Below are 12,025 nucleotides of genomic sequence, written 5' to 3' on the forward strand. Positions count from 1 at the left end.
ATTAATCTGTAATCCCATGATCCAGCAATGCCATTGACATTTTTTAAAGAAAGGATGCACATAGAGTTTAAAAACTTGAGTAGTGCCTAAGGATGTAAAAATGGAAGTGGAATCCCCCTCTTGCATCCCTTTTCCTCAATTTCCTCTCCCTGAACATAACCAGCATCAACAATTTCTCATCAGTCCTTCTAGGAAAATTCTTTAAGTGTAGATGCACACTTTTAAAAATGAACACATTTGGAATCCCACTATATACTTTATTATACACTTTCAAAAAAATAACAACTTCTGGGACCCCTACAGTATAAGCCTTAAACTTACAGGTTTTTAATTTATTCTGATTTTGTTCCAATCCTTATACTTTGTTTCCCAGGTGACCTTGAAAATGTTATTTAATCAGCCTGATTCTCTATTTCCTCATCCATAAAAGGAGGAGCATAATGATAACCTACCTCACAGAATTGCTGTGAGCGATAAACAAGGTGTAATATAGAAAATGTTGGCCATAGTCTTAGGAGCTCACACACACACAAAAAAATGTTTAGTTAAGATTATTATCAGGACATAATTAGTTGGCCTTTTTAAATCATTATGTTCTTGCCAAATATATAAATGTACTTTTAAAGGTTACCTTGAATTAATTGGTAAACATTTAAATTATTTCTTGTTTTAATTATTTTTTCATTTTGTTTGTATTTTTTATGCTATTACAAACAATGATTCAATTATACATTCACAAATACTTATCAATATCGGGGAAGTGCCTACAAGAAGTATTTGGCAAGAATTCTAAAAGGGTAAAATCCTAGAGTTGAATTATACATTTTCAATGTTGATAGATGTGGCAGGTCTGGCCCCAGTTTACCCTTTCCCAGTGTCACTGCCTGTTTGTTCCCATTTCTCCTAACAATTATCAAGTTTGAAAAATACTTGTCACTCTAAAAGGCAAGTCTCTCAATTTTCTCTCCTTTAAGATATTTTTGTCATTGTTTGTGCTTTCGTTGTCTGTTATGCTGTACAGACAGTTTTTGTGTTTTTATAATCAGTTCTTTCCTATTTCCCAATTACTTTACTTAGAAAGACCTCCTTGATTCCCTAAGGAATTCCTTGTGCTTTCTTCTGGATTAATTTTGTCAAGTTACACTTTTATAGAAAGTGTCACATTGTATTCAAGTCTGAATAGAGTTTTGCTACTTACTATATTAGGATTATAATTTTCTGTCTTTATTTGGGAACTCCCCTCATCACCTCCACCCATATTAATATCTAGGGTTGTGTGCTTTCTTCTCCATTTTTTGCTTTAAAGGACCTGAACTTAGTATGTTGTGCGCTCTCTTTGCTCCTGGAGTCGAGTCAGGACACCTCCACACCAGTGTCTCTGCAAGGGTGCGGGTGGGGAAAGGGCTCAAGAGTGGGGCTGTCCCATCCCTAATTCTCAGCCCCCTGTGCGACCCCTTTCAACGTGTGCTCTCAGTGGCGGGAACGGCACGTTTGTGAGCAGATAACACAACAGTGATGCGCATTTCTTTCTCCCTCTCCATTTTGCAGTCAGGCATGATAAGAACCCAGGAAGCGGACTACTTCTTGAAGCCCCTCCCTTCACACCTGGCAGGGAGCCCCAAGGACTCTGCGGGGGGTGGGCCTCCCTCCCACATCCTGTACAAAAGATCCACCGAGCCTCGGGATCCGGGGTCCCACCAGGTCGCGATGATGGAGAGAAATTGGCGGCCGGAAAACCGCCACCTCTTACACCACGAAGATCAACCCCCGCGCGGCGGCTTCAGCCTCAGGCACCCACAGAAGCTGCATTTCTGCGGAAGACGCAAGAAATGTATGTAAGGGAGATTCTTTTTAGTATTTAACGATTTGGACATTTCTGTAAGCCGACGGAGTATTTTTAATTTTCTTCAAAGTAGTCTGCCCTAGAGGTGAAATTTGTTGACTACCTTTGCTAAATTTAAGTGATGATTCCAAAGCAAACCCATCAACTGTATGTTCAGTTTAAAACATCTCTCCCTGGTAGATGCATAGATAATGGTAGATGTTTTTTGTTTGTTTGTTTGTTTGTTTGTTTTTAAAGAGCTGTTCCCTGGGCAGATTAAATGACAAGGTGCTCAGAAATGCAGAATCCACCAGAGGTCTTCAAAAGAACCCTGGCATGTCTGCCCGGTAATTCTGTATTTTTGAGGTCTAGATTTATTAAAGCTCACATGCTTTTCCTGCTGAGGTGATTTGTCCCTATGCAGGTTTAAACACTTCACTCACCACTTCAGAAGACAGAGTATGCATGACAAAATTTATCTGCAATTTATCACCAAGGCTTTATCGAAGTTCTTTTTGTTTGTGTCATGAACTTTTAAGAATAGATGTGATATTTACATTTTATGTAGGAACGTCTCACAAACTCAGGAACAGGAGTTCAGTGTTTTCTGGACTTTTCCTGACTTCCTTCGGCTTTCCCCTCAAGCATTGCTTTATTTAGCAAACCTTCCCCAAGGAGCCTCTGGAAAGCCCATCCTTCTCTGCGGCTTGGTTTCGTTGGCTGCTAGACCCAGCACCCTCAAATAGAGGTGGGCATGTGCAGGGTCTCCGTAAATACTGTGGAGAAGAGAGGATGACCCAGAATCACTTGGCATCTTCCATAAAAGAACAAGTACCGTTGACCTGTCAGCACCTGTGCGTCATCTGAACTCATATCGTCCTGCAACTAAGTCTCAGGCTACCTTCAAATGGACTTGAAAAACTCAAGCCAAATTACTAAGAGTGAGCTCGGTCTTAGGGGCACAGAGAGAGGGAACGGGAGGCTGAGGAGGTCGGGGAAGACAGGCTGAGCGGGCAGCAGAGCAGGGTACACTGCCCAGCAACAGCTTCCTGAGTCTGCGCAGACGGGGAGAAGCTGGGGGAGGCGGTGGGGGCGGGGCCAGGCAGAGATGGGCGGGGCCAGGCAGAAGTGGGGCGGGGCCAGGCAGAGATGGGCGGGGCCAGGCAGAGATGGGCGGGGCCAGGCAGAAGTGGGGCGGGGCCAGGCAGAGATGGGCGGGGCCAGGCAGAGATGGGCGGGGCCAGGCAGGTCGGAGCAGGGCCAGGCAGAGCGGGACCGAGGGGAGGGACTCAGGCACAGACAAGGTCAGAGCCAGGATGGTGCTCACGGGGCTCCTGGTGAGGGTGTAGTCAGAGTAGGACAGATTCCGTGTGTTGGGGACAGAAAGATGACCAAGCACCTGGATCCAGGCAGGAAAGATGGGCAGGGCTGTCTTCACCTCTTTGACAGGCCACACCAGGGCCTGAAGCACATGTTGCAGTGTCTCTGATCAATCCAGCAGAGATGACCATCCTGGAATGAATATGACCCTTTCATTCTTATCTGGAGGTGATCAGAGTCATTGAGGCCAGTAGCCCTAAGGCACAGTTGTGCATACAGGGCAGTACGATTATTCTGTTTGGTGCGGCTGTGTGTGCACGTGTGTGTGTGCATGCGTGCACATGTGTAGGTGTATTTGCTTCCACAGACGTTTCAGAATCTCAGTAGAGGGGGTTGGTTCGTGAGAGGCAGTTATTTGAAAAAGATACTAAACTGTACAATAAGGTTTGTGTTTGGAAAGTGGAAAGAAGTAGCCACTGTTCTCATAATAAAACTAGAAAAAAAGAAGTGCCACAAAACGCCACTTGCTGGTGGGCGACATCAGTGGTCGATCTGGTGCTGTTTGACTTGCCACAGGTTCTGTCCCCTCCTGCTGGACACATGGCGGTTCCTGAGTGACTGGGGGCCCTATCTAGCAGAATGGACACACAGCACCTCCAGGATGAGCATTTAATTCTCGGGACTCAGTTACTTGTGCAGGATAGTTCCATGTTGTCCATGAGGCTTTGGGCTTCCCTGGAGGAATCCTGATCTTCTGTCTCAGTGGGGTTCACACTATAAAGATTCTTCCCTAGAGTTCAGAGAATGAGAGATTTTTCTGTGTGTTTAGGCATCTCTCTGTGGAAACGGGCAGACAAAAGCAGATTGATTTGCTTAAAATCAATAGTGATTCTGAACCTCAGACTCATGAGTTAGCTTGCTACTTCTAGCTGCAGGCTTCACGTGTGGGTTTTGAGCTGGGACTCACGTGTTTGGGAAGATGCTGCAGGACCATATTGAGGGGGGAGTGACTTGTTTTGAGGGGCTTGTCAGAGCCCTGGCTAGTAAGATCACCCCCCCTGGTGCTTCTGCCTCTGTTCTAATACTGGGGGCCTGGGAGGCTGCTGTGCTCCTATACTGTGTCCATTTGCACCCTGTTCCTATGGGAATTAAGATTAAGGGCCCTGGGACCGCACTGCCAGATCTGAAATCCATTTCCAACACTTTCTAGGGAGGGATTGTGAGAAAGTTACGTTCATTCCCCATGCCTTCGTGGCCTCACTCCTACCCATGGCTGGTGTAGAGAATGAATGAGTTATACAGACATCTCTTAGGGTGGGGATCACATCTGTGCATCAGTGTAAATGGCGCATGATGACTGCTTATTAACCTTTAGCCAGTATAACTGTTATCCTCCGAAAGGTTCATCTAGGTTTGGAAGTATTTTAGCAGAGAGAGATAAAATGCAACGGACATGGGAATCAGTCAAACAAAAGAGCGTCTTCTAGCAGTGTGTTCTATGAATAGAGTTGGCATAGCTTTTGAATTAGTGCCACCTAAATATGTGGATATTTTGAAGCCTACTTTCACCTGAAACCATTCTAACCACATTTTCTGAGGCATCCACTAAACCTAGTGATTTTTAACATAGTGTTAATTTACTGATTATTAATGCCAAAATTATTTTTAAATGGCTTACTCCAAGAGGACCGAGTATATTTTGTCTTTTCATTAAATTAGATAAATATTTGCAATACTTTCTAGGAAATGCAGCTCTGCAGTGAAGTGGATCTGTCTTGAGCAGTTTATAACCCATTGGAAATACTACAGACAAACCAGTTGTGTGTCCAGACATGGGACTCAACTTTAAAAACGATTAGGTCATTAAAAGTCTTCAAATAAGAACACAGTATAAGACAGCACTCCTTTTTGTACTTATTAGTTTCATTGTTTTGTCAATAACTCCTTTGCAGAGCCCTGTTGAACAGATCTTTATGTTCATAGGCTTTGAACATCATGCTTTTAGACGCTAGGAGTTCAGAGCCAAAGTGATCTTCTTTTTGCTTTAAATCAGGATAAATTTATGCAAAAGTCAATATAACAATGAATTCCATGACATGTAGACTATGCACACTTTACTTAAATGTAGTGTTCCACCTTAACACATGTTTTGCATCACAGTTTTAATGGTTTTATGATTCCTTTTATGAACATTCATTTTTAAAATCCATTTTCTTTAGCACGAGTTCCACCACCGGTTTTGTGTGACAACTTTACATTCATTTCCTCTCTGAACGCCCCTCTGTAGACATGCCCAAGCCTCCCAAGGAAGACATTTTCATCTTGCCTGATGAGTATAAGTCGTGCATAAGGCACAAGCGGTCCCTTCTGAAGTCCCATAGGAACGAAGAACTGAACGTGGAGACATTGGTGGTGGTTGACAAAAAGATGATGCAAAACCACGGCCATGAAAACATCACCACCTATGTACTGACAATACTCAATATGGTAGGAACGCCCTTCTTGTTGAAGTCACGTGTGTAATTCCACCTAATGTGGGGGGTTGTGTGTGTTTTGCATCCTGCATTTATTTGTGGATTTATGTCTTGTACACAAGAAATATTTTATCTGTGATAACTCCTTCACTTTTACTATGCACCAATCAGAAGATCCTTTTTCAATCCTTCAGAGAATAAAATTCAGAGGATGAATAATTTGACTTTCTCTGTAAGCCAGTAACACATTTAAAGTTTACTGATGTCTTCATTTATCAGAAATCTATAAGAGGATGCGGAGACATCTGAGTGCAGTAAATCTGCGCATCAGCATTATATGTGAGATTTTAGATGGCTGTATAGAAATACCCATCTTTTTAGGAATAGGAGTGTTCAAATATTGAATGTGCATTTTTCTATCGACAAGAACAAGGAACAGTACTCCCTTTAGAAGGTCGCTGCAGAGAAGATGTGACTGTGGCAGCTTTAGTCATTAATGAAGAGCGGAGCAAGGTGTCTAAGCCCCATTCCACCCAAGTGAGACCTGCATAACAGAAGACAAAGTATGGGGCCATCAAAGTGTATTTTAACATAGTTGTGATGACAATGTCTGAAAAATGTTTTATGTCCTACCTCTATAAACAGAGTGCCCCTAAATGTATTTCAACTTCCCATGATGTGGTGTGGTTGCTATTACTGTCCTCATTTTTGGTGGCCAGACCCTCGTGGTTTATGATCTCCCAGGGAACTGAGGGAGGAGGTGACACAGACTGCAGGTCTGTGACAGCCCCCACTGCAGGTCTCTGACTTGTGCAAGCGTTGCCTCTGTTCTGCAGAGCTTTTCCAGCATTTCTACACCCCGGTGCCAAATCATCTCCCTGCTGCTTCCCATGACTGTCGACTTGTTCTCGCTCATCACCCCATATGCCACTCGGATCACTCATTTTTACACTTGTTACCATCATCCCTAATGATAGTCACATCATCCTTCCCTGATCACCTTCTTGCCACATTGTTTTCCCTCTCTTTCTTGTATCCTCTTGGTCTTTTCCCAAGAACTTCTCTTATGCTTCTGGAATATTTTGCTAGGACAGCTTCAGGAGGGCTCGCCTGTGTATCATCACTATGAGTTAAAAAATAAATTAAAAGAAACAAAAAGAAACCTCCTTATGTCTAATGAGGACACTTACCAACTAGGAGGCCTGGTAATAGGTGTTTGATAAGAGGTGGAACCTGCTTCCACAGACTTCATTATTTTACTTCCAGGCACCAACAGTAAGGATCCAACAATTGGTGTAATTGGCTGTTAGATATTCCCATACCTGTGTGTCTAGCAATGTAAGAAGCTTAACCTTGCTATGTCACTGGAGAACACAGGATTGGCCTTCAGCTGTGGACTCCAGGCTAAGGGCTGGGGGAAAAGGGTGCCATGTATAGGGACTGATGTGGATTACCTGTCCTTTTCAGGTGTCTGCTTTATTCAAAGATGGAACAATAGGAGGAAACATCAACATTGCCATTGTAGGTCTGATTCTTCTGGAAGAAGAACAGGTATTCTTTGAAACCAGTAGCTTTTTTCCCCTGGAAAATAAATGCAAAATAATGCCTTGTTTTCCTAAATATAATTGTTCTATGGATTCTTTACTTCTCTTTCCTTTGGGGACAAAAATGTTTTAATATTTTGTGCCTAATGCAATGAGTTTCTTGTCAGTTCCTGTAATGCTTATTTGTTTTTTTTGTGATTTTTGTGCAAGAGTAGTAAGAAATACTCATCTGATTGGCTAATAAGAAAATGGAATAGAAGAGCTACTTTAAATACCCTGTTGGAAATACACTAGGAATGCAAGGTGCAAAACTTGTCCTCAGCCACTGTGAGCTTTGAGGACGGAGATGAAGTGAGCCCTTTGGTCTTTTGCTAGAAGACTAACAATGTCCTGTAGCCCAGAAGTTAAATTGTACTGTGTGGCAGTGCACCGTTGTACTCTATTGCCTCCCAACTGCTGAGACTGACCTTCACCACCTTCAGTCTCGGGATTTTATTTTTATAGAGATTCTAGGATGTCAGGCACATTCCTCTCATTGCACACAAACCTCCAAATTATGCTGGATCTTGGGAGCAGTGGGGATAAGACTGTCTGTTGCCTTCATTTCAGAACCCTGTGTGAACACACAGAGGTACCCCTCCGTTCACAATAAGGACTCGTGTGAATATTCCATGGCAGAAGTAAGGAGAACGTCTTAGTCATAAAGGGCTCTCACTTGTATTTTGCCCCAAGCTGGTCATTGATTGGACCTGGGGGAGTAAACCCTGGGTCCTAGTCAGGCACACTGCGTCCAATTTCACCCTTGCTGACATCTTCACAGAGTCTCCTGTTAGCCACAGTTGTCTTGTTTATGAAACAAATGATTTTTAGATGAAATCTGAGATCATTTATGAGATCTAAGATGCCTTCAGATTTTCAGGTTCTGGGGTGCTGCCCTCTTTCCCTGCGGGATGGGGCATGCACGGGCAGACCTGCTTCTAGCCTGAAGAGTCAACATGATACAACTCCATTGTCTTTTGTGTGAGTGTGTCTGCAGAGGGGGTGCTGAACTAGCAGGGCTTCTCAGGTGACAGGTTAATTATTCTTTGTATTAAAACGTTTCACCTTGGAACTCATCCAAGCTGCAAAGAATAAGCGAGGTTATCGTTTGATCGTACACCTGTGTTAACTTTAATTAATGCAGTTTTCCTGGAAATCACTCGCTGAAGAATGTAAGGCATGTCCCAGGGTTGATGTACAGCATTTAGCTTGGGTGCATTTGACTCTCTGGAAAGACACAATAAACATTTAAGGAGAAAACATAGTCAGTGACTGAGAAACGCAATTTCAAAGCAACACTCTGGTCATGAAAGCTTTAAACAAGTTGTTGTCCTGAAATTGAGGTATTTAACCTGGTTTTCTCTGACCATCCTTAGGAAAATATGGCATACCTATAAATAAGCTTTAAAGAACTCATCTGCCTGCCAGCTTTGGGAGAAGTTCTTGCCACCCACCCCCCCAGTTCTTCATTTACCAAGACTTCGGGTAGCCTTCACTCTGATCTTTCACTGCTTATCTATTAGAACTTGGTATATATGGATAAGGTTAAATGTCATCTGTATAGTTTCCTTCTAGTTCCAGCCTATTTGCTAGAAATAAAGCTTTGTCAGTTGAGCTGCCTCTTCTCATAAACACGGTGCCTCTGTAGGAAAGTGACTTAATTTAACACTGTAATAATAACTCTTAGAAGAGTTACAAATTTGAAATCTTACTTGCCCAACTTGGTTATGAAATAAACACAACACCATCTGGGTGTGTTTTTGTGTATGTGCGAAGTCTCATATAAACGATTCTGTTGCCTTATATAATTTTGCAGTATTTTATAAAGACTTTGAATGCGAACATTTCATGCACAGAAGTCATCTTTCCTGGGTCACTGAAATGTGTTCAGAGTCAGCAAATACATCCCAACTGTTTTGGTACAGAACTAGAGAAATAAACATGAGCGTCCACACTGAGTCTGTACAGGTTTTATATGTGACACCCTCCTTTGGATTTTAACACATAAAATGGGTAAATTAGTTTCTGTGCCATTCAGATCCACCTGTGTAATTGAATCCAAGTTAGTGCTAGTTTGCTGTGATGACAGGGCCAGTAACAACTGCATGACAACATGTTTTCTTCCTGTTATCTCGGGCTCCTGGTCTGTCTCCTGCATAGCCAGGGCTAGTGATAAGCCATCATGCGGACCACACCTTGAGCAGCTTCTGCCAGTGGCAGTCTGGATTGATGGGGAAAGATGGGACTCGCCATGACCATGCCATCTTACTAACCGGCCTGGACATATGCTCCTGGAAGAATGAGCCCTGTGATACTCTGGGTAAGACCCTCTGCCAGGGTTTTGAGAAACACGTGTGTGCTTTGCGCCTTCAGTGGCCTAGGATATGGAGTATTTTTGCCCTCATTCCGAATCTGTAAGCTGTAGCTGCTGCTGGGTGGAGCTGTAAGGAATAGGCTCCCTTCCCTGTATAAACTGTGGCCAGACAGAAAAGCATGCATTTATTCGCCAAAATCAGTTCTTTCACAAGAAAAGGTCTCTCACAAATTCAAGAACTTCTATCTCTTCTAATTTAAGAAATAATTTCTTCCATTTCTTCTTCCAGTGGTGAGAATAGGGTCAACAGATTCAAGGGTGTCTCATTCTATGAAAAAATAATAATACATTTATGAATATTTGTAGAGATACTACAACAATATTGGATTCCTCATTTTTCCATTTCTCTATGAATATCTCAATCTTAGCCATTTTCAACATGTTTATTGGGCTGGGTGTATCTTGGTGGTATTTTATAATATGATAAAAGTTTTTTTATACTTTTCCAAATAGTGTAAAGCACAGTGTGCTACTGACCAAGGCTCTCCTGGACTTTTTTTCCTAACTCTCCATTTCTTCCCAAGATCTTAGGGAGGAAGGGTCTTTATTACAAACACATTCAGATAAGACTTGGTTTAATAGAGGTTAGTCCTGACTACTTGTTCCCAGAAAACCCTGAGTACAAGGTGGGCCCTGGGCTGCCTCTGAGGGCTTAGAATTCAGGAGGTTCCCACCCTGCACACGAGAAGCTCACTGGGCCTAAATTGTACAAATAATGCGGTTTACACGGAAGACTTGCTTTCATTCTGGGGGCCTGGAATTTTGGCCCACTCCAGGCAGGGGTGCTATATGACCAGCCCCCAACCAAAGGCCAGGGCTCTGAGTCTCTAATGAGCACCCTGGCAGGCAGTGTTCCCCTAGTTGGGGGAATTAAGTCCATTTGTGGTACTCCATGGCCGGAGGAAGCCCTGGAAGCTCGTACCTGGTTTCCCCGGGCTTCTCCCCAGGTGCTTGTCCCTTCTGCTGATTTTACTCTGTATCCTTCCATCCCTGTTAAATTACACCCAGGAGCATGACGGATGCTGAGTCCTGTGCACTCTCCTCGAAAGTCCTCCACCGTGGAGTGGCCTTGGGGACCACCTGACACCCACTCTCTACAGCACTTTTTCTCGGGCTTTTGAGAACACAGTTGTTTATAGAAAAAGGCTGAAATTCTCCATCTGCAGGGAATCCCTTCTTCAACTTCACCGCCACTGTAACCTGTAACTTGAACATTACATAGAACCATGGATTGTTTTCCACGAAGGGAAAACAGACCCCCTTCTCCCAGATAATGCAGGGCCCTTTATATGATTGTCCAAGGGTTTCCTGTTTCATATTTCACCTGACAAAGATGAGAACCAAATTTCTCTAAAGGACAGAGGTAAATACACACACATGACGCACCCTCTTTCTTTATTTTACTACAATATTGCTCCTGTATGTTCTTTTGATCTTTATGTCCTGTAGGATTTGCACCCATAAGTGGAATGTGTAGTAAATATCGCAGCTGTACGATTAATGAAGATACAGGTCTTGGACTGGCTTTCACCATCGCCCACGAGTCTGGACACAAGTAAGTGCAACTCCCTGGGAGGATGGAGCCTGGGGTCCTCTCCGGACTGGAAGATTGTCTAGAGATGCTGGTGCAGTAGCTCAAGCCTGTGAGGGGAATTCACACATTTGCAGCGAGAATGCCAGTAGGAAGTGCTCACGTAGGCACTTCTGTTTTATTTGAGTTTCTCGTCGCACACATTCTAAAGCTGTGGCAACACACATGTTTGCACTTTCCTCGCTCCCTTCTTCCCTTCCTGCTCACACATGTGCATACAATCACAGACTACAGACTCTTCTATCTCTGCTCCTTTGTCCTGGGTTTTGAACTTGGTCCTGTGGGCTCATCTCATTCCATGGTTAACTCCTACGGGAGGATTCCACGTGACTGAAGATGGTAACAAGCCCGCGCATTGGTAAATTACTATCCTCAAGTTTGCATTCTTATATCACTTTCATAATTTGTAAAGATGGGTTTTGACTGATGTGCAGAGTTTGGGGCGTACAGGGAGGACAAGAGATGCAGCCTGGTGGGAGCTGGTTTGCTTCCCACATCCCCACGTTCCCACCATTGTCAGTTGTGAAATGGGGCAGCATCAGGGGGAGTGGGGAACCCGGGGCTTTGGCACAGATGGATAGACACTGATGCAGGACAAGCAGCTATCAGCAATGGGTGGCATGTCATTAGGAGTATCTTTTTAAGTGAGAAGCTTACCTTTATTCCTGTAGAATGAAACACTTCTGTCCGTTGCTTATAGTAGCTATTATTCTTAAATAAGATTTCTTTGTCTAATAATCTATAGGCTGCCTCACTTTGACGCGCCATCGATTTAAAAGAAAAGTTTTTCTCAGTGGGGTCCCCTTGCTGATTTCCTGCAATTGCCCTGATTTATATGAGCATCAGCAATGGTAACACAAG

The 12,025-nt window shown here is 43.4% G+C and overlaps 1 protein-coding gene and 1 long non-coding RNA gene across 7 annotated transcripts in view; one reads left to right on the top strand and one right to left on the bottom strand.

The window, feature by feature from the left end:
- The window catches only part of LOC309623421, a 720,194-nt gene that overhangs the window by 121,906 nt on the left and 586,263 nt on the right, over nt 1-12,025 (bottom strand). The window lies entirely within an intron of this gene.
- ADAMTS16 (ADAM metallopeptidase with thrombospondin type 1 motif 16) overlaps nt 1-12,025 on the top strand; it is a 160,340-nt gene that overhangs the window by 42,307 nt on the left and 106,008 nt on the right. For all 6 annotated transcript variants that reach the window (XM_082380311.1, XM_082380313.1, XM_082380312.1 and 3 more), the window contains exons 4-8: nt 1,549-1,831; nt 5,430-5,629; nt 7,084-7,167; nt 9,360-9,519; nt 11,023-11,128. In XM_082380311.1, coding sequence (XP_082236437.1) covers nt 1,549-1,831; nt 5,430-5,629; nt 7,084-7,167; nt 9,360-9,519; nt 11,023-11,128 — 833 coding nt within the window. The remainder of the gene's footprint in view (nt 1-1,548; nt 1,832-5,429; nt 5,630-7,083; nt 7,168-9,359; nt 9,520-11,022; nt 11,129-12,025) is intronic.

The sequence above is a fragment of the Balaenoptera borealis genome (assembly GCF_965194805.1).
Source record: "Balaenoptera borealis genome assembly, chromosome: 2".
Classification (NCBI taxonomy): Eukaryota; Metazoa; Chordata; class Mammalia; order Artiodactyla; family Balaenopteridae; genus Balaenoptera; species Balaenoptera borealis.